This window comes from Electrophorus electricus, chromosome 16 (assembly GCF_013358815.1).
Source record: "Electrophorus electricus isolate fEleEle1 chromosome 16, fEleEle1.pri, whole genome shotgun sequence".
In the NCBI taxonomy this organism is placed as follows: Eukaryota; Metazoa; Chordata; class Actinopteri; order Gymnotiformes; family Gymnotidae; genus Electrophorus; species Electrophorus electricus.
This window is the reverse complement of record NC_049550.1, coordinates 13,816,834-13,838,090: the sequence shown is the minus strand read 5'-3', so window position 1 is coordinate 13,838,090 and position 21,257 is coordinate 13,816,834. Positions and strand designations below refer to the sequence as shown.

The window sequence follows — 21,257 nt, the reverse complement described above, 5'->3', positions numbered from 1 at the left end:
TACATTGTAGAGCTGCATCAACGTTATCACCAATTTCTTACTATTATTATTGTACTTGTTTTAAGATTTCTTATAACACCCTAATTTTATTATAATTTTCTTTGTGCTTTATTTTACTCTTATGTTTTATTTCCTTCTACGCTGTCACTTTGTATATTGAAAGTCGCCTATAACGAAAATTCCCTTATTATAGTTATAATAGTTATTAACCTTGCTTTCAATTTATAAAATTGCCCCACATTTCTTGAGAACGGAGTTTTGTATACGCCAGCAGTGCCCCCTGCTGGAGGAATTGTGTATCTCACTATATTAGGAGCCTCCATACGCAGCCATGCTTCTATGGTAAATACGTACTACATGTAACACGATAACTCTGAAAGAAATGAAATGGTTACTGGTGTCTACACTATTAAAACTAGACACTGTTTAATAACGCGTTTCTTAAAATCGCTTTTCATATGTAACTCATTATTTTTACATTTGAATTGTTGTGTAAATGCAATGTACTTTTACTCCATCGAGAGCCTGACCAATAGCAACTAATCCACCCACCTTGTCAATAGTCAGTGTGGAAACTTTGTTTTATTTCATTTCATACTGCTACCACGAAACGTTTAATAAACGGACTCGTTGAACTTGTTGCGCCAAGCGTAATTTAACCGACCTAATTGAACTCTCTACTCCCATCCATGAGGTGGCAGCAATGCGGCTCTGTAATGCCTGGCTATGATCGGATGGAAGGAGGACTAAATAGACGCGGAAAAGTAGCCGTGAGCTTCCCGTGGGAGACCTTCTCCGTCTGAGAGCGCTCCTCCTCGGGACTCTGCCTCCGCGATCGGAACCGCCGAGTGGGCAGCGGTGCAGCGGAACCGGTCCGCACCACTGGCGAACTTCACCGCTGCGGTTGGCAGACGTATCATTAGTTTCACCGTCACCAGCCACCGCCGTGTGAGCACGGTGAACGTCGCCGGTGGACCGACCTCGGTGATGCGAAGATGGCATCGGTGCGGGTGGCAGTCCGCGTGCGGCCGATGAACCCACGGTGAGCGAGCGCACGCTATCGAACGGGACCGGGGCGGCGCCCGCGTGCCGGACGGCTCGGCTCGGTGTGGACGTGTTTCGGTAACGTTGCTCGGCGGCTCTGTTGTGCATCGGCTTGCTGCTGAACGCCCCACGTATGGTGGTTTGCACACGTCGTGCTGTTCGCCCTCCTCGAAACAGCCCGGTCCCTCTGGGATGGCACGGAAATGCTCCAGCCAAGGGCTTCAGCTGAGTCACTGAACTAGAAAGGGATACTTTACTTACTTTAAAACACTTTACTTCGAGGTAGGAGATGATGTTCGGTTATTGCTTTCTGTTGGGTGTCAGAATGAATGCTGAAAGAGGGATAAAGTAACAGGCAGAAAATGCCTTTTACTTTGAGAGGTCACCAGTAATGTTTTCTGTTTTGAAGGTGTGTGTGTGTGTGCGCGCGCGCGCGCGCGCTTTTTAACCGGTTCCGAAGTCAACAGGATTCCACACAACAGTTCTGCAGTCTCAATCAGTGTCCTGCTCCTGAGTGAATCTGCTGTTTCTCTTCCGTAGGGAGAAAGAACTGTCTGCTCAGTGCATCATTAACATGGAAGGAAACAAGACCACCATTACGAACTCAAAAGTGAGCAAGACTTTAAGATTTTTGTCCAAAAATGTTTGCATAGCTAATGGTGGATGAAAGCTAATAACAGTGGTTGGCGCTGCCGTTTGTCATCACGTATATATCAAGTAAAACGCTGTAGTTTAATCAATACAAATGAAACTATATGTATATGTATCCTGAGGCAAGAGCCCAAGGCCAGAATATCATTGTTCTGTTCTCTGCAGATACCAGATGGCATGACTGGAGACTCCATGAGAGAGAGAACCAAAACGTTCACCTACGACTTTTCTTACGATTCGGGTGACTGCATGGCCTCCAGCTTCGTCTCACAGGAGAAGGTGATGGTTAGGGCTCACGGCCTGCTCTCATGTCCCGTGTGCTTGGTGTTATTGTGTCGCTGGAGCTTTAAAAAAAAAAAACAAAACCTCTTGGTGCTGACTGTTCAGCTGCCAGTACTTAAATGGCTGGGGAGGAATTTTCATCTGTGCTGGTCACTGTGAAGAGACAAATTCCCAAACAGTGTGGGTCTGAAGAAGGAATGTCATAATAATAATAATAATAACAATAATAACAATACTAATAATATTATTATTATTATTATTTTTTATTTATTTTTTATTTTTTATTTTTTGGAAGTTGATTGTTCCCAATACTGGAGTATCGGTTATATTGGCCCCTGAACATGAGCTTTGCATGAGGGTGCCGTACGGTTTTCCTTGCTCAGCTGATGTGGATGTGATCGTTTTCAAAGTCATGTGACATGTAGCTCAGATGCCAGGAAATTTAGTCTGAAATGTGTGTCGCTTGACTAGATGTCGCAGTTAAAGCCATTAAAGGTGTCTCTCGGTTACTTCAGACAGTTGTGGACCTTGGAGGCCTTGTTTTCCCGCACTGAGACGAGAAGCGTTGATACTCCAGGTCTGTAGTCCAGGCAGCCGTCGGGCCTGCTCCCACTTGAATCAAATCTTCTTAGGTGCTCTTAGGCTTATCCCAAGTCTCTAAAGTCTGGGTTACGAAAGGGCGCCAGTCCTGCTCATTTGGCACAGTGTCCCACGCGGTGGCCTGGAAGGCAGTGCACATACCTGAGTCAGCCCACAGGCAGACTTCCTGGCATGCCCTAGCCAGCCCACAGGCAGGCCGTGCAGTACCCTTGTCTTCCAGGACTGGTTGTGTGGACCGGACCGGCAGTCTGCCCAGGGTCTCGAGCTCTTCCGCTCCCAGCAGAGTTCCTCTCCGGCCCTGATCTGTTATGTCTGATCTGGCTAAACGAGGAGATTGGGTGTGTTAGAATGCCTACACAGGATCAGGCCTGGGCAGAACTGACGACCCATTGTTTTGTGTGTGTGTGTGTGTGTGTGTGTGTGTGTGTGTGTGTGTGTGTGTGTGTGTGTGTGGGGGGGGTGGGGTATTTTTAGGTGTTTAAGGATCTGGGCTCAGACGTGCTGAAGGCAGCATTTGAGGGCTATAATGCCTGCATCTTTGCTTACGGACAGACGGGATCAGGGAAATCCTACACCATGATGGGCAGCCCTGTAAGACTCGTGACCGTTGACCTGTGACCCCTAACCACTTCCTCTGGCACATGACCAATCCTACTTTTTGCAACTCTCCCAGCTGTGGTTCCCATGCTGTTCTGGGATCTGTGATTAAACAAGCGTTTGTTTTATCTAAAATCTTTTACTTTCTACAACGTCATTATATCATACTGTATCATGTATCTCAGTCTAGGCTTCAGCACGGTCTCTTGTTTCTAGCTGGATCTTGTTTTAAATGTATTTTTGGTCTCTGGTCTTTTTGTCCTTGCTAAGAACACGTTTCTTAAGTTGACAACTAAATGCTTTTGTAAGTCACTCTGGATAAGAGCGCAAGTTAAATGCCATAAATGTGGCTGTTACATTTCACCCTGCCCCCCTGCATGTTGAAGGGAGATGTGGGGTTGATTCCACGGATCTGCGAGGGATTGTTCACCCGGATATCCGGGATGACCCGCCGCGACGAAGCTTCCTTTCGCACGGAGGTCAGGTAAGTAACATCGGGGTCAGAGGTCGAAGGTTCCCGCGTGCCGACCCAGACCCCCTGCTGAAGGTCGTTTCTCTCGGCAGTTATTTGGAGATCTATAATGAACGCGTGCGGGACCTGCTGAGGCGGAAGCTGGCCAAGACGTACAACCTGCGCGTGAGGGAGCACCCCAAAGATGGCCCCTACGTTGAGGGTACGCCAGCCGCGCCAGAGCCGAAGCCGGGCGGCTTAGCTTGGGTTCGTCGCTTAAAGAGTTGTGGGCAAACTGCTGCTTTGATGAAAAGGGACTCTGCGGTGTGACTTCACACCTTTCAGACCTGTCGAAGCACCTGGTCCAGAACTACGCGGACGTGGAGGAGCTGATGGAGGCAGGCAACATCAACCGTACCACAGCCAGCACCTGCATGAACGACACCAGCAGCCGCTCGCACGCCATCTTCACCATCAACTTCACGCAGGTGGCCAGCGCGCCCGACCTGCGACCCCTGTGACCTTTGTGACCCCTGCCCATGCTGCCTTTACTGCTGAAAACCCGGCTGTGATGGTTAACGTTCGGTATCCCCTCGACACGGGAAAAGCTTGGCTCTCATTGGCTGTCGCCTCCTTGTTTTTTCATATCGCGACACCTCCAATGTAATGATATTGTATGGATGTGTGTGTGTGTGTGTGTGTGTGTGTGTGGGACTAGAAACTCACTTTCTCGCTCTCTCTCTTCCTCTCTCTCCACCCTCCCTAGGCCAAGTTTGATGCAGAGATGCCTTGTGAGACCGTGAGTAAGATCCACCTGGTGGACTTGGCAGGCAGTGAGCGGGCAGACGCTACCGGCGCCACCGGCGTCCGCCTCAAAGAGGGCGGCAACATCAACAAGAGCCTAGTTACCCTCGGCAACGTCATATCAGCACTGGGTAAGATGGCGCTCACTTCACCACGGGACAGTGTGTGCTGTCTGCAGTAGTAGCGTCGGTAGTGGTGATTCATGCCATATGCTGAATCTGTCCCCTGAACTTGGGTACTGTGGGGGTCACTGCTTGCAGCCACTGGGTGTCGAGAACATGGCCTTGGAGGAGGTGTCAGTAGACCTACAGAGCCTGAGTTAAGACATTAAACTACGGTAACTTGAGCAGCAGGGTTCATACTCCCCACTGTAAATATTTGGCTGTTTGGGGCGGGAGGGGTGTTAATCCAACCTGGCGAGCATACTAACCCACCGTTAACACCGAACATCTACAAACCACCGGCAGCTGGGTCTCCTGGTGCTCTACAGTGGAGAACGGTACATGGTACACCTTAGTTTCAGTTTCACTCTCTGATTGCAGCTGTGAGCCACGAGTGTGAGACAGAATGGAATGTTCTAGCTTGTTTAGTCTTTCGTCTGGTTTAGTCTGTGTCTGTTTTTAGTTGGTTTAGTGTTGTTTTTACAGTGGTGGTTTTTTAAAAGACATTTATTTATTTATTTATTTGTTTATTTGTTATTTTACAATGGTGTGTTTACTTTTTTGTGGTTTTAATTATACTCAGAAGAATAAAGCACAATGTAAGTCTTTTGAAATTCATTCTGGAACAATCCAAGATGGCAGTGTGGATTAGTAGGAAGTGTTTGAGTGCCAAGATGATGGTAGTATTGGGATTGTGTTCAGAGAATTGGAACGTAGTATATAGAGATTGAGGTGCTCTCTCTCTCCCTCTAGCTGACATGTCTCCGGATGGAGGGAGCAGTCAGGTAAAGAAGAAGCAAGTGTTTGTTCCGTACAGAGACTCCGTTCTCACGTGGCTCCTCAAAGACAGCCTGGGTGGAAACTCCAAAACCATCATGATCGCAAGTCAGTAGATTATATACACACACACACACACACACACACACACAAAAAAAACCCCTCCAAAACAGTCATGTTCGCAAAGTGTAGGGTGGGTTGTGGTCCTAGCATGTGGTCACTGTCAGTTACTGGCAGGCCAGTTCTGTGTAAACAAAACATTTGGGCAAGATGAAAATGAAGCCATTACCGTCCAGAGAGAGAAACCGCTGAGAGAGTGTTTGTACTCTGGGGGATGTGGGGAGATCCAGCGTGACTGGCACTGTGCTCAGTCACGTTCTGGGTGCATGTTAGAATAATGAAACACTTATTTGTGGGACTTCATCAAAGTATTTTCTTAACTGGAATGTGAAACTGGTTTCCCTGTTTTGTAAGGGGACTGTAGCCGACTAAAGTGTAATTTTGGTAATGCGGTCCCGGCTTGTATTGTAGAATTCACTTCATACTCCAGAAGTACTGAATTCCAGAATTCACTCTCTAGAAAATCAAAAAGGTTTCCAGGGCAGTAGCAGAGAGGAGGGGTGTGTCCAGCATTTAACCCGTGTCCTGCTGTCTCCCTGGCAACCACAGCCCTCTCGCCGGCCGATGTGAACTACGGCGAGACACTGAGCACGCTACGCTACGCCAACCGCGCCAAGAACATCATCAACAAGCCCACCATCAACGAGGACGCCAACGTGCGGCTCATCCGGGAGCTCCGGGCGGAGATCGCACGCCTCAAGGCCCTGCTTGTGCAGGGCAACCAGGTCTCTGCACACACCTTCATCACACACCACCACCACACATCCAACTCTAACTAGGGCAGTACAGAGTCGGTGGTAAATATGGAGTGCTGACTGTGTGTGTGTGTGTTTGTTGTCTCAGATAGCGCTGCTGGACTCGCCCACAGCTCTGAGTATGGAGGAGAAACTGCACCAGAACGAAGCCAGGGTAAGTGTACTCTCCGATCTCCATGGCAACAAAGCTTTTAATTATGCGTCCCGTCAGTAACCGGTTAATTCAGCTTTTCATTCACTCATTCATCCAGCTCTGGCCTTTTCTTGTCTTGTAGGTGTTGGAGCTCACTAAGGAGTGGACAAACAAATGGAATGAAACGCAGAACATTCTCAAGGTACTGGTCCTGAAGGAGATCTTCTCCGTTACCCCTGCCCTGTGTCTGGTAAGATGCTGAGCTGACCCGAGTACTGCGTGAATACCCTGTACTAACCCACAGGGCTGCTTCTCTTCTACATGTCCCTAGCAGGGCACCGTATCGTTGGCAGTCGTAACGTGCAGGTGTTGGCACAAGGGTTGCATTTCAAGGCGGTTTGTGTGTGTGTGTGTGTGTGTGTGTGTGTGTGTGTGTGTGTGTGTGTGTGTGTGTGTGTGTGTGTGTGTGTGTGTGTGTGTGTGTGGGGTAGGAGGAGACTCTAGCTCTGAGGAAGGAGGGGATTGGCGTAGTCCTCGACTCTGAGCTTCCTCACCTTATCGGTATCGATGACGACCTGCTCAGCACGGGCATCATCCTCTACCACTTAAAGGTGCAGTCAACAAAACCTTGCCCACTTTTAAACATGTAGCCTGTTAAGACTCAGCCACTATATATGCATGTACTACTGTGTTATGCACTACAGAGTGTCTGGGTGGGGGTTGGTGTTGGGGCGAGTGTGGATAGTGTGAGGTGGGGCGTGTGTGGGTAGCGTGCGATCATGGGGGTTGGTGTGTGTTGTTGCAGGAGGGGCGGACATGTGTTGGGCGGGAAGATGCCAGCACCGAGCAGGACATTGGTGAGCCCTGAACGCTCTGCTCTGCTCTACCCGGAACAACGCTTCTTGTGCCAATGAGTCTGGTTATTATAACAGGAAGAGCAGCCATGCTTTCCCATCACATGATTCCTGCTGAGATTTGGTTGTTGGTTCCAGTATGGACTTGTAAGATCCGTGTGATCCGTGTGGTGCGATCAGTCCTGTAACAGAACGAATTGGCTCACATAAATTTAAATCTCTCTCTCTCTCTCTCTCTCTCTCTCTCTGTCTGTCTAGTTCTGCATGGCTTGGGCCTGGAGAGCGAACACTGTCTGTTTGAGAGCCAGAACGGTACGGTGACCCTCATTCCCCTGGGTAAAGCACAGTGCTCCGTGAATGGTGTCCAGGTGATGGAGCCCTGCCAGCTGAACCAAGGTGAGTGCCGCCCCATAGGCCGGCTTGGGTCTGCTTCCTGAAAAAACTCTCTCTCTTTCACATGTGCACTTTTCTGTCACAGGCTCTTGTCCGTTTCTGTCGTTTGTTTGTTTGTAATGTGTCACTTTCCCCTAAAGGTGCTGTAATCCTGCTGGGCAGGACCAACATGTTCAGGTTTAACCACCCGAAAGAGGCAGCTAAACTGCGGGCAAAAAGAAAGGTACGTGCACGCAACAGTGGAACAGTGGAACAGTGGAACAGTGGAACGCAGTACTGCTTTTGATGAGCGAATACAGCACGTGGACCGTTACGGTGAATGATGTGGTCTTTGGCTGTTTAGAGTGGTTTGCTGTCTTCTCTGAGTCTCTCCATGACTGATCTCTCCACGTCCTGCGAGAACCTCTCCACAGTCATGCTCTACAACCCTGGGTAAGTGCGTGCGCGTAATCGGTGTGGTCTCCTCGCCCTTCCTGTTCCTCCACTTCCTTAAAGCTCCACCCGCTCCCCGTCGCGGAGCTGCTCCCTTCCTCCTGCTACCTCAGTGCTCCTCCACTCCTGCCCCGGTTCGCCCGTATAAACCCAACTGCAGCACTTGCACCATTAAACGCGATGCGAGCACTTATTTATTTAGATTTTTATCTGTATGTCCTGCATATCTGTAGTAATAATTTCTCCTTTGTTATAATTAGAGCCGAAGACATGGCAACATTTTGTCATAGTTACTTTGTGAAAGACACCCGGGCGTGCGCACACGCTCGCGTGCACAACAGAGCGCCATAACATGTTTGGAATGTATGAAGATGGCGTGCTGGGGGCGTTCTGTGTCTGAGAGTGTGGATTTAGTCCCTGGCTGTAATGACCCTGTGTTTCTGCCTACCTATCCTCACTGGCAGCCTCTACACAGACAGGGGACCCGTCTTCCTCAGGTAGACCAGCGCCCCCAAACCGAGCCCCTCACGCGCACCTCCGTGGCCTCTGAAACCCGCATGCCGTTTTTAGTTGTCTATATCGCTCTGCTGCCTGTTGGTCGTGCTTGCGGCTGTGTGCTTGCTTCAGCCAGTTCGCAAACGTTTGATTTGTTTCCGTTTATGTTTGGAGCATGCATGCACGAGCACACGGGCTTGTGTGTTTTTTGTTTGGGTTCGTGTGCTGCTTTGTTTCTTTGCTTGCTGGCTTGTTTTGTAAGGCATGTAATGCAATAGTGCGCACCGCTTTTTAAGCAGCGATTCATTCACGCGCGTGCGTGCGTGCGTGCGTGTGTGTGTGTAAATGGAGGATTTTGAGCCATAACAGAACTCATATTTGCATGTGTGTTTGCGCAGGAGGCGAAGTCGGGTGTGTGTGTGGGTTTGGGTTTGGGCGTGTGTGTGTGTTGGTAAGTCTCTGTAGTAGGCTGAGGTGTGTGTGTGTGCGTGTGTGTGTGTGTGCGTGAGAGTGTGTGTGTGTTGGTAAGTCTCTGTAGTAGGCTGAGGTGTGTGTGTGTGTGTGTGTGTGTTCCAGGCTGGAGTTCGAGAGGCAGCAGCGAGAGGAGCTGGAGAAGCTGGAGACCAAAAGGTTTTGAATGGGTGGGGGGGTCTTCACGGTATAAATAAAGAAGCAAATTATATCCATTTTTAAATTCATTTTTAAGAACAAAACCCTTAAGTCAATAATGCCCATAAATGCATAAACCAAACTCTTGAGCTCGGGTAAATAAAGCCCGAGATCCATAACCGGACGCCCAGCGTTGCCGGCAGGGCTGACCCGCACGGGTGGTGTCTGCAGGCGGCTGATCAAGGAGATGGAGGAGAAGCAGAAGAGCGAGAAGGCGGAGCTGGAGCGCATGCAGCAAGAGGTGGAGTCTCAGAGGAAGGAGTCAGAGCAGGTGCAGCTGCGCATCCGCCGGCAGGAGGAGCGCCTACAGCGCCGCAGTCAGGACATCGAGGGCCGCTTGCGGGACCTGCTCGCCGAGAGGGAGCGCTTCCAGGTACGCCGCGTGGGGAGGGGCGTCCAGGTTCGAGGTCTTCTTCTCACTCCCTCACTTTTAGCGCTGGATACGAATGGTAACGGGGGGTTTCGCTCTTTTAGGAGGAGCGCCACAGGGAGCAGCAGGACCAGGAGCAGCAGCGGCGCAGGAGGAGGAGGCAGCAGGTACGGCAGCAGCTGGAGGCGGAGCCAGCTGTGGAGGAGGCGGGGCCACAGGCTCGGGAGGAGGCGGAGGGGGCGGTGCCGGTGCGGCGGGAGCTGGCGGAGGGGGCGGAGCTCTTCAGGGAGCTGGAACGACTGAAACGAGAGAGCGAGGAGCAGGCCGTGAAGATCCAGCTGGAGAGGAGGTGACGTGTGTGTGTGTGTGTGTGTGTGTGTGTGTGTGTGTGTGTGTGTATACATTTAAATGTAAGTGTTCAGAGTTTGAAGAAGGGAAGTTTGTTCCACCATCTGGGAGCAGGACAGAGATCAGTCTTGCCCCACAGAGGAAGAGCAGAGAGTAGCGTGATGAAGTCCTTTTACAAGCACCTGGGCAGTTTCCTGCGAGAGAGAGAGCCAAATCCCCTTGTATGTTACACTGCAAGAAAACTGCAAGACCGGGTCAGGTTTGAAACGGGAGTTGAGAGCGACAACTGGTTGTGTAAAGCTACGCCCAGGTTACGGGTCGCTAGACGAGGTCCTAGTGCTGAGCCCTGGGAGGACACCAGGGAATGTGGATCCTCCCCACGTTACCTGACTGATTCCAGTCAGGATCCAGTCACCAAGGCTGTAGAGAACAGAGGAGGATGTTGTGGTTCACTGTGTTAGAGCGTGTGTGTGTGTGTGTGTGTGTGTGCGCATGCAGGCGTCTGGAAGAGAGGGAGCGAGAGCAGCTCTCCCTGGTGGGCCGGCTGGAGGAGCAACTCAGAGAGCGCAGCGAGGAGGCGGCCTCCCTGCTGACCCGCGACGACGCCCGCCGGCTGGAGGAGGAGCGCCGGGCGCTGGCCGACATCCGCGAGGAGCTGCTCCGCGCCAAGGAGGCGCGGCTGGATGGCGAGGGAGAGGAGGCCAGTGAGGAGGCGCTGCGTAGCGCCAGGGGGCGCTACCAGAGGTTCAAGCAGGAGCAGGTGCAGGAGCTGGCAGCCCTGGAGCAGGGACTCCGCCTGCAGCGGGAGCGGCTGGAGAAGGAGGTGTCTGCCGACCGAGCCTCCCTCAGACTCCTGCAGGGCTCCCACAGGGAGAAGCAGAAGCTGGTGAGGGGAGTGCACATACTCAGCTCCTACTGTGGGAGCGTTCGGTTCAGGACGTGATTGGCAGTGAGGCGCTGACGTAGTGATGTTCCTCCACAAGTGCGCAAGCCCGTGATCATCTGAGAAGATGCTGAACATTTGCTTTCTCTTCCCCCCTTTTTGCTCTTCACCTCCCTCCCCTCCCTTCCTGGAGGTGCGTGAGGCGATGGAGCGGGGCCCTCAGGACACCTCCTCCCTCATCCAGGAGGAGGCGTTGCTCTCTCAGACCGAGTACAGGCTGCAGTGCAAGGAGCGTCAGCTGCTCTCCCTGTGCCAGGGCCACCTCCCCGCCGTCGCCGAGGAGCTCCAGAGGACCACTGAGGTGCTGGACAGGGTCTGGACTCGAGGGGAGGGCCAGGTGGAGAAGGAGCTGGACGAAACGCTGTATCAGGTGGGGAATCGCGCAGGGCTAGGGTGGTGTGATGCCAGATCCCACGCGCATGCACCAGAGCTGATGCGAAGGCGCCGGATGAGCCGCTGGATCAGGCAGGGCAGACGCTGATCTCTGGCGTGATGTCATAATGGATGATGTCATAAAGGAAAGAGATCAGAGGGCCCCAAGTGTAAATGCACACAAATCAAATGCACTTAGGTTTTTAAGCGAGCCACAGATCAGGACAATCCGGGTGGGTGTCCACGTGTTCAGCGATGGAGGAGCCTGCGCTTGGCATCAGTTCTTCAGGTGCTGGTGTGGTCGGGGGGGGGGGGGTGCCCCTGAGTGGCTCTGACTCCTCCTCCTCCTCCCGTCTCAGATAGAGAAGGAGCTAGAGGACAAGGAGGAGCGTCTGTCCCGACACTGCGCCAGCGCCGAGCAGCTGCAGCAGCTCCAGCAGACCTACGAGTTCACGGCCAACGTGGCGCGGCAGGAGGAGAAGGTGCGCCGCAAGGAGCAGGAGATCCTGGAGACGCGGGAGAGGCAGCAGAGGGAGGCGTTGGAGCAGGCAGTGGCGCGCCTGGAGAGGAGGCACTCGGCCCTGCGCCGCAGCCTCAGCCTGGAGCCCGAGAGCGAGGAGGCCCGGAGGCCGGGGCAGGGCGGGACCAGGGGCGGGGCCACCGTGCCCGAGCTGGACCAAGAGAGGTGGGTGTGCAGGGGTGTGCAAAGGTAGAAAGTCACCTAAGGCCTGTTCTGTGTTTTTACATAACAAATGGCTACAGTGAGGATAAGATGCGCTATGATTTAAAAGTGAATTTCTGAGTATTGAGAGGAAAAAAAGGAAAACCAAAGTTAACTGAGCGGAGCAGTGAAACGCAGAAGGAGAGAGGGGAACAATTCCTCCCACACTCCTGAAATGAAGGAGTGTTTCATTCAAAATGGAGTGGGCATTCCCACTCTTGTTACTGAGTCTCATCAGTTTGCTCTGCTCACCCAGGAGAGCCAGAGTGGCTTGTCATTCACTTGCAGTGAGGTTATTTTTTCCCCTGAACTTGCCAAAATTTATTTGCGGTATAGCTGAATCATTCTGAGATTTAAAGAAACATTCCAGTATTACTGAAATAGTCAAATCTGAATCTACAGTCAGATGTGGCTATGAGGTTGCACTTCAAGTGAGGGAGTTCTAGGTCCTAACTCTAAATATAAAATAACCCACTCTGCTCTTCGATGCCCCTGTCAATCATTTCGAATAATGACCCGTCTGTAGTACACACAGCCCTGATGGTGAGACACCCCACTGCACAAGTGAGCATGGAACCCCAGGAAGCCCAGCAAGATACATGTGTGTGTTGAGGGTGTGAGGTGGGTGGACACACCTGTCCGACGCTTAGGGTCCCAAAACTACACCTGTGTGCGTGTGGGTGTGACCATTTTGTCTTATTATTCCAATAACAATTCAAACTCTAGGCTAATTATTTACTTTATTATTATTATTATTATTAGGCATTATTATTTTGTAATAAATGTGAATTATTCAGTTATTTTAGTAACCACACTGAAGTTAAAATAAGACATTTCACAATGAGAGTGAGGAGCAGGAGAACACGCCCGCGGACGGTCCTCAGAGTGGGAGGAGCAAGTACAACTAACACCATCTCCGCCCATTGCATGGCCCCGCCCCCTGCGCTGTCTCTCAGGATGGAGAGGGAGATTGCGCAGCTGAAACAGAGGCTCAGTGAGAGTGAAGCGAGTGGGTGGAGCCTGTCGGCGGGCGGAGACGAGAAGAACGGAGTGGCCAACTGTGCAGTAAGCCCCATCCAGGGCCTCTCTGCAGCGTTGCCTCTGACAGACGACAGGTACGCACGCACGCGCGCACACACACACGCTGAAGTTACCAAGCATGCTCGCTGCAATATCCAATGTGTAATGTCCTGCTGGCTGTAGATATAAAGTCATATTTTGGATAAGTTGTCTGTTTACTAAACTCTTCATACTATTGTATGGATGTTTGTCCTGTCATACAAATAATTGTTTGTGTGTGTGTGTGTGTAGGATAAATGCATTTATTGAAGAGGAGGTTCAAAGGAGGTTGCGGAAGATCAACTTGCTTAACGGGGACAGTAACGTCAGTCTCTCAGTCTCCTCAGACTCACTGCAGGTGCGTACCGCTTTGACATGCACCACACACACAGCTTCTTTTCAACACTGTGAATCACCAGCATAACAGTAATGACCTCAACATTACGTTGGTATTTCATGCCCTTCATAATCACAGTAGCACAGCACTATGTCACCGTGTGTAACTGTAATATCTCCTACAGTTTTAACAGTACTGTTTTCAGCATTACACTAGACCTGGTATAACTGCAGTGACTTTAGCCTAAGACTATAACTCACTTGATGCAACTGTAATGACATTGTTACTGTAACAGTACTGGGCTCACCATAAAACTAAAATGTACTTAACTAACGAGATGGACATCAAAATATAAGTTAACAAGCATAATGTTAATGATCTCTATACAATAACTGCAGCTTGTCTTTTTTACTGTGGTGATGAATACCATATGCTGCACTAAACTTATCTTAAAAACAGACCTTCCTCTTTAACAGTGATGACTAAAATGTAACACTGTAACTCAACATCTGTTGTAATGGTGACAACCGTAACATCATGATTGTAACTCCAGTAACTCCGTCTACCACGGCAGAGAAATGGGCTTTACGTAAACTCCATGTCTGGAGTGTCGCCACGCTGTGTCTTTCGTATTCCTCTCCGTCACCACGGAAGCACTTCCTGAATAAAGCACAGAGCAGTAATACCTTTGCGTTAAAGCGATTTAATGACGTGTGTTCAATCCAACAGGAGGATGAAGAAGTTAGTGAGAATAGCTCTGTTAGCATGAACTGTGAGGTAAGGAGAGGCCTCGTCCAATCAGCACTGGGGGTTCTGGAACTTGGAATATAGTGTGGGCTGTGATTTGCATGCTGCACTGCTGCTAATTATCATATTACCCACAGTCCCATGTTAAAGGGTTAGCGGGATTGGCTGGTAACTGTGCTCTGGATTCCCACTGTGCCTGCTGTTTGCATGCTAGAATGACACCTTGCTGGCCTGTGTGTCCTGTTGCCCTCTGACCCCTGTCCATGACCAAGTATGCAACGTTGATCACTTTTGAAGTTTACTCCTGAGTTATTTTTTTGTGTATGGAGTGATGTCATAGAGAACTGACTCCGATTGGACAACAGGACAAAAGGATCAGAAGTTGTTGGGGTTTTTTTTGTTTTTTTTCCTTTCAACCTCATTGATTTGTCCAGACAAGTAATTGCCTTGTTATCTAGACTCAGTGTGTTAAAAAGATGTTATCAATACATACACAAATAAGCTGTTGCAATGTTTTTGTTTGTTTGTTTGTTTGTTTAGTTACAAGACAACCATGCACATGTGGATCGACGCAGGTCGAAGTATGAGGTGTGTTCCTGGTACTGTAATGTAATATAAGCTCAGTATAGTCCCAGTGCTATAATGTGACCCACATAACTATAATCTGTACAAATCAGTAGTAAAATTAAATCAATAAAGCCCTAGGTGGCATGTCTGTGTCCTTAAACTGTGGCCGCTTTTATGAGCTGTGTGTGTTCTGCTCGGCTGGGTGCTCTCCCTCCTGCATCCAGCGCTTGGTGACTGCACCATCCAGTCTGACCCCGGACAGGCTGAAGGAGCCAGTGAGGATCAGCATCCCGCGCTACGTCCTGTGTGGGCAGGGCAAGGACGAGCACTACGAGTTTGAGGTCAAGGTCAGCCTGGCAGGCGCACACGCTCTCATTGCCTTGGGGGCAGCCCAGAAGGCTTCACAAGGGCCTGTACAGTTAAGCAGCCAGAAATGCATCCAAAATTGGAAACCAGGCTGCGTGCCTTTAAGGCTGACCCGCGGTTAATTTATGTCTGTATGTAGTACATATACTGTACTTGGCTACCCGTGGGTAGATCACCAGGGTAGATGACCAGACCTGGGCACCCCTGCTGTAGTACAATGCGATTTATCTTTGTATTAGTGTGCTTCCATAGTATAATGTGGCGTTAATGTAGTATAATGTGACGTGTGTGTTTTGGTAGATCACTGTTCTGGATGAAACGTGGACGGTGTTTAGACGCTATAGCCGCTTTAGGGAAATGCACAAATCCCTCAAAATGAAATACCCTGAGGTGACTAACGTGCGCGCACGCTCACAAACACACACACACACACACATACACACACACAGAGTGGTGTAATAATTTCTTATTTCTCTCTCTCGGTGTAGCTTGCAGTGCTAGAGTTCCCTCCCAAAAAGCTCTTTGGTAACCGGGATGAGAAGGTGGTTGCTGAGCGACGGAACCACTTGGAGGTAACCAGTTGGAGCCACGACATGGCAGCGGTGTTCTCGGATATTCTTGTTTTATTCTCGCCCTCTCTCTCTCTCTCACAGCGGTACCTGAGGGGCTTTTTCCAGGTTCTGCTCTCCTCCTCTTCTACCTCCTCTCCTCTGCGAGCAGACGAGTCCGGTCTGCCGCTCTCCAAACACGCCGTGTGCGATGTCTCGCCCTTCTTCAAGAAGGGAGTGTTCGACTACAGCAGCCACGGGACCGGCTAACTGCCACCACTCCCTCGCGTGCACACACACACACACACACACACACACACACTCCTGTGCACACTTGTACACACCAGTCACCTGCACGATTGTGTTCTCTCTCTCTCTCTCACTCTCTCTCTCACTCTCACTCTCACACACACACACACTTGCAGGCTTCATTTAGGCGGGGGGGGGGGGGGGTGTTCAGGGAGGAGGGTGGTCCACTGTGCCGTTTAGCTCAGACTCGACGTAGAGACCAGACTACCGGGCAGGCGGCGTTAGTGGCTTTAAAAGGGCACGCGTTACGTGAAGTGATGTTGCACGTAGTAACATGATGGTGTGTTTCTTCTGGCGGTTTTCTGTTCGTTTCTAAGGAGATAACGATCTGAACCTGTGATCTGACAGCGAGTGCCATGATGCTGAGAGAACCCAGCGCGCGGACTGGCCCCGTGCACTCCGTTCGGTCACGTTTTCAAGTCTTGTGTGCGTAAACCTGCGAGATCAGATGTTTCCGGTTACTGACAGTCGGGTCGTTGGTCAGAAACTCGATCTTCTGGATTTGGGGGTGGGAGTGAGCAAAGGAAGTAAAATCCGACTTGAATACTACACTCAGCTAATCCAGATGTAGCCACGGTAACTGGGTAGGTCCGGCTGTTTCTCTAGTGCCAATACGTTAAAATGTACATCTCAGACAAAGACTGCTGACCTAGGATAAGTATTGAGCAGTCACATCTTGATGGATGTCTAAGAAAAGGTTGAACATGTGTATCCAGAAATATGTGTGTGTGAGTGTGAAGACGAGATGGCTGATCCTAGGTCAGGACAGTCTCTCTGAGCTCACGCTGTAGCGTGTGCTACTGCTCCGCTGCTCCGTGCTGTGCCACACTAGATCACTACTACCAGAACCGTCATCATGGTTACAGGGATTTGGGCCTGGCGTATACAGGTTTTCCCACAGAACTCCTGTAAGCATCAAGGCCAGACTCCAACTACTGTGTCAGAAGAATGTGTCTTTTTGTAGTGAAATGAGTTCAGCTTGCCGATGTCTTCCGACAAAAGGAAAGAACAACACTACAGTGTCCCATGGTGGTGGTCTCTTATCCTTTGAGTGAGCAAAAATTCTCATTTCATAAAAGAAAGAATGAACTAGCAGCAAGTCCTGGAGACATGGCATCATCTGTCACTTAGCAACAGGACTGGAGACAGGGCGTCATCTGTCACTTAGCAACAAGATTGGCAGGGAGCAACACAGATGCTTGATGGTCATGCGCAGTAGGCTTTGGATGGCCTTTGCGGTAGGAGCTCAGGACGTCACCTCTCCGCTGAACTACAGCACCGTGCCCCGTCTCAGACCGGTCAGCGATGGGGCGGGGAGTAGTCTCGCGGGGTGTCGTCTGTTTCAGAGCAAAGTTAAGGATGATGACACCAGAGTTGCTGGGTCCTGGATTTAAAACAATAAAAATAGCTGGCAGAATACACTAAAGCTTAACATGGTCATGAATCTTAAAAGAAAACACTTGGGCTTGCAGACTTGATAAAGAAGTGAAATGACTGCCACCCCTCATTTTCAAAGCCATATGTACAGAAGAACCCTATGAATGTATCTCACTGAGGCTGGGGAAAGGTGCTTGTACAAATGCAATATGAATTCACTAGGGCTGAAAGGGAGCAGGTCATTGTATTACAATACTATTCGCCTTTTTCCCCTTTCAGCAAAGGTTTCCTAAAGTAGCTGCTACGTTGTTTTCCTAATAAGACAAGAGTTGTGGCTGGCTTTAGACTCTCTTGCATTATAAGCCAAGCAAAAAAACAAACAAAAACAACCCCCATAATGCACTGTTTTTCCTCTCGGACTGGAATGATGGTTTGTAATTAACAAATGGAAGCCTTTTGGTTATTCATGTGTTTTGTATAACCATTTCATTTTATTGTGGAGAAATGAAATTGTTTACCATAATCAACAGTTTGAGTGTTTTATTATGCAACAGGTGGGAAAAACGTTTGGGAAATTTCTACAAAAAAAGTGTTCAAGTACATTTTCACGTTCATGGACTAGATTGGGAGGGTAGTCTGGTAGTACTAGGGTTTGTCTGTTTTGTTGCTGGTCTGTGGCTGGCTGATCTTTGACAATTCTCCAAACGATGCAGTTGCAGAGCCCCTTTGAGCAGGTTTTACCTGAAACAAGGAAAGAGTAAAGGCTTTAAAATGCTGCTGTGAGAAGGCAGAGATGCAGATGAGCTACTGGAGCGTAACAGCATTTGTCTTCGCTTCCTCCATCTCTGCTTCTCATTAAAAGGCTTTAATCTATTTCTGGAAAACTGACCATGCACGTAGTGACTGGTCAACCCAGAGCAACGCACCTGTGACTCGTGAGGCTTCCAGCCAATCATGTGGAGGATCTCAAATGTAGCGGGGACAGATCCGTCCTCGTTACCATACATCTCTAAGACAAAAACCATGAAACAAGTCAGTTGTGATAGAAAATAGAGGAATAATGCAAGTAGTAAAGATTTGAGTTATATGAGTTAAGCTATTAGACTACGAATGTGAGCGAGGCTGGTCTACAGATCTACATATTTCCGGTTTAGGTTTTTAGGCTACTGGAATAAACGGAAGAGGTTCATTTGACAGATAACCAAAATGAAGAGGGTTCTGTGTTCCACGGCAGTGCCTTATGACTAACGCAAGCTCAGCTGCAACTTGACACCTGCGATCACAGTTTGTCTTAAGTGATGCGTGTTCCGCTTTGACATCTGTCTTAAAGACACTAGGCCGGAGTCCCAGACGTGGCGGGAAACGCTGCTGTTTGTGTGAATGGCTCCTGCACTAATAAGGTCTCACTTCCTCTCGCGCTCACCTCTGTAAATGGCGGCTGCCGCTAGAATGGTGTCTCTGTGCAAGAGGCACTTCCTGTTCCATGCACAGTTACTCTCACCCATACCTTATACATGAGACACAAACAATAAGACACAAGTGTTGTTCTTGATTTGTGCTTTGACCATTAATATGTTTGGAAGGCGATGCTGAAACACACCCTGTAAATCGTACAGGACATCCAGGATCCCTGGGTAATGCACCTGGACTTCATCAACATCCTGACAAACAGAAACAGTTGGGTACCGTATAAAGGTGGGCACGTTGATACCGGCCTAAACGCTGACCACGGTGGGCACGTTGACGCCGGCCTAAACGCTGACCACGGTGGGCACGTTGACGCCGGCCTAAACGCTGACCACGGTGGGCACATTGACGCCGGCCTAAACGCTGACCACGGTGGGCACGTTGACGCCGGCCTAAACGCTGACCACGGTGGGCACGTTGACGCCGGCCTAAACGCTGACCACGGTGGGCACGTTGACGCCGGCCTAAACGCTGACCACGGTGAGCACGTTGAAGCCGGCCTAAACACTGACCACGGTGAGCATGTTGAAGCCGGCCTGGCCCAGCAGGTTGCCCATGTCGGCGGCAGCCGTGTAGGGGGAGATGTGTGGCGAGAAGCCGCCCTCCCGCTCCAGCTCGGCCAGCTGCAGGGAACAGCGCAGCTCATACAGGGTCTCCCCCCCGACCATCGCCCCGATGAACACGCCATCCGGCTTCAGCACACCATGGATCTGGCTCGTAAGGGAGAGGTAGACAGCACAAGAAAATACCAGTTCTTCACCGGTGGGCCTCGGCACTAAACGTACTGCCAGCAGACGGCGCGATAATATACGGCGCGCCCTTCTTAGCAGGGTTACGCCAGGGCTAGCCCCTCCCGAGAACAACTGCAGGAGGAGGGCAGATCCAGGACACGCGGTACCTGCCGTAGAGCCGCAGGAAGATCGTTGATCCAGTGCATGCTACGGGGACGGAAAAAACAAACCAGAACCACCACCACCACACACACACACACACACACACGGATAGCATCAAAAATTTACTACCTCATACATACATAGTAACAAAGTCAGCTAATTCCTTTCATCTTATTATATTACACAAATCCTAACAGTACAGTACTTACTAACGTAACCTGTTACTGAGTGAACAGGAACGTACCTCAGGCTGCTGACCACCAGGTCAAAAGTGTTTTCCCGAAACGGCAGGAACTCTTCGTCTGCCATCACACACTGCGTAGGCATCTCGCACTCTTTCTTCCGCATCTGAGACGTCGGATACGATTTCATAAACACGCACAGACTCAGCACACCTCAGCCAGTTCAGGCTCAGTTTGGTCTGTAAGCTATAAGACGGTCTCATGTTTTCACCTACCAATGAGCCATGAGAAACGTCCATGAGGAAAAGTCGCTCCACTATGTCCTGGGAAGAAGAAACATCCTGAATGCATAACCTATTCTGGTTTTACAGCAGAAAGCTTCCATCAATACTCATTATATTTACACTTATACAGAAGACGTATATGTATTTATCAATGATTGATCCCAGGACCTTGGTGTCTCTCATACTAACCGATGTACAGCTCTGAGAGGAAGAACAGGTAACTCGTACCTTGCTGACATGCTCAGCGATATGGCTCTTCCCACATCCCACGTCCAACGCCAACGGGAACGTCCTGTGGACACATCACAAGTCGTCATGGTGACTGCGGTTATCAGTCAAATCCTGGAGAGACACACCACTGCGTTTGGAAGCCAAACAGCTACTTCTACATAAATGCATTACTGCCGGGCCACAGTTTTAAAAACATGCACCGTATTTACCTCGCCACATCATACACTCTGTCCGCAACTCTGCCTCCGACCTGAAACATTAGAAAGGTTTTAGCGACAGCGGCGAGGCTGCGGCGCCCCCCGGAGCCCCCCGGAGCCCCCCGGAGCCGGCCTGACCTCGTCTCGCAGGTAGTCGTACTCGTGGTGCTCCGGTAAACGCGAAGCCCACGTCTTCTGTCTTCTCTTCATGCTTCTGTCGAACACGTTCATCGTACCCCCGTGTCTCCCGGAGACGTGTCTCTGCGGGGTCAGGCAACGCTGGGGCCGCTTCGGGCAGTAAAAACCACCGCTTCCAGTAAGCTTACCGTGGCCAGTGTGCATCCGTGCCCGAGCCCGGAGTGGTGGACCGAACTGGGGGGCTCTGATTCCGACCCATCGGAGGACGCTTTGGCTGAGACAAGCGCCACACACTGCGCGGCTACTGAATATGTTATTCATAATTCGGCTGTACTTTCATGAGCATGTCTCCTCCATTCGACGATGACCTTTCGCACCAGCTACACCAGCATTGGTGTACTGGGAACCAGATCACTGCCGAGCAAGCCTCGTCAAAGTGTCACCCCAGCAATTAGATTAAAGCAATTAGACGTTGGATGGCTCCAACACAACACTTAATAAAGACGACAAAATGTCAGATAAAAAGAGCAACGCAGAGACAGTAAGCGGGTACTTCTGAGCCTCCTAGCTTCCGGTACACGGG

At 50.2% G+C, this 21,257-nt stretch overlaps 2 protein-coding genes across 7 annotated transcripts; one reads left to right on the top strand and one right to left on the bottom strand.

Moving 5' to 3' along the window:
- Positions 1-740: 740 nt before the first annotated feature.
- On the top strand, positions 741-17,805 carry kif16ba (kinesin family member 16Ba). 5 transcript variants are annotated; one of them, XM_035534855.1, is made up of 32 exons: positions 741-1,042; positions 1,585-1,654; positions 1,861-1,974; positions 3,052-3,168; positions 3,561-3,658; positions 3,739-3,848; positions 3,971-4,113; positions 4,392-4,560; positions 5,344-5,475; positions 6,037-6,212; positions 6,331-6,396; positions 6,518-6,577; positions 6,867-6,986; positions 7,181-7,232; positions 7,488-7,625; positions 7,763-7,845; positions 7,966-8,054; positions 8,519-8,551; positions 9,126-9,179; positions 9,390-9,591; positions 9,693-9,937; positions 10,435-10,822; positions 11,013-11,249; positions 11,611-11,936; positions 12,929-13,087; positions 13,284-13,389; positions 14,098-14,145; positions 14,656-14,703; positions 14,907-15,029; positions 15,349-15,438; positions 15,537-15,620; positions 15,702-17,805. In XM_035534855.1, the coding sequence occupies exons 1-32, from the start codon at positions 996-998 to the stop codon at positions 15,864-15,866; spliced, it is 4,092 nt and encodes a 1,363-aa protein (XP_035390748.1). In that variant the 5' UTR covers positions 741-995; the 3' UTR covers positions 15,867-17,805. The 5 variants fall into 5 exon arrangements, with proteins under 5 accessions (XP_035390748.1, XP_026869576.2, XP_035390749.1 ...); XM_027013775.2 differs by lacking the exon at positions 8,519-8,551; XM_035534856.1 differs by lacking the exon at positions 14,098-14,145.
- Positions 17,806-17,807: 2 nt separating this feature from the next.
- On the bottom strand, positions 17,808-21,248 carry ndufaf5 (NADH:ubiquinone oxidoreductase complex assembly factor 5). Of its 2 annotated transcripts, XM_027013782.2 has the most exons (11): positions 20,675-21,248; positions 20,549-20,589; positions 20,337-20,400; positions 20,100-20,147; positions 19,887-19,990; positions 19,648-19,687; positions 19,262-19,459; positions 18,883-18,943; positions 18,706-18,789; positions 18,209-18,291; positions 17,808-18,023 (listed from the first exon to the last, which is right to left on the bottom strand). In XM_027013782.2, the coding sequence occupies exons 1-11, from the start codon at positions 20,993-20,995 to the stop codon at positions 17,928-17,930; spliced, it is 1,140 nt and encodes a 379-aa protein (XP_026869583.2). In that variant the 5' UTR covers positions 20,996-21,248; the 3' UTR covers positions 17,808-17,927. The 2 variants fall into 2 exon arrangements, with proteins under 2 accessions (XP_026869583.2, XP_035390754.1); XM_035534861.1 differs by lacking the exon at positions 20,549-20,589 and having other exon boundaries at positions 20,675-20,764.
- Between the last annotated feature and the right edge of the window lie 9 nt (positions 21,249-21,257).

Excerpts from the sequence above, each read along its gene's own strand:
- ndufaf5 (XM_027013782.2), bottom strand. The coding sequence starts at position 20,995 with ATGAATAACATATTCAGTAGCCGCGCAGTGTGTGGCGCTTGTCTCAGC. Across the intron at positions 20,148-20,336 it reads TCGCTGAGCATGTCAGCAAG|GACATAGTGGAGCGACTTTT; the intron begins GTACGAGTTACC and ends TCTTCTTCCCAG. Across the intron at positions 18,944-19,261 it reads GCTTCAACATGCTCACCGTG|GATGTTGATGAAGTCCAGGT; the intron begins GTCAGTGTTTAG and ends TCTGTTTGTCAG.
- kif16ba (XM_035534855.1), top strand. The coding sequence starts at position 996 with ATGGCATCGGTGCGGGTGGCAGTCCGCGTGCGGCCGATGAACCCACG. Across the intron at positions 1,043-1,584 it reads GTGCGGCCGATGAACCCACG|GGAGAAAGAACTGTCTGCTC; the intron begins GTGAGCGAGCGC and ends TCTCTTCCGTAG. Across the intron at positions 15,030-15,348 it reads ACTACGAGTTTGAGGTCAAG|ATCACTGTTCTGGATGAAAC; the intron begins GTCAGCCTGGCA and ends GTGTTTTGGTAG.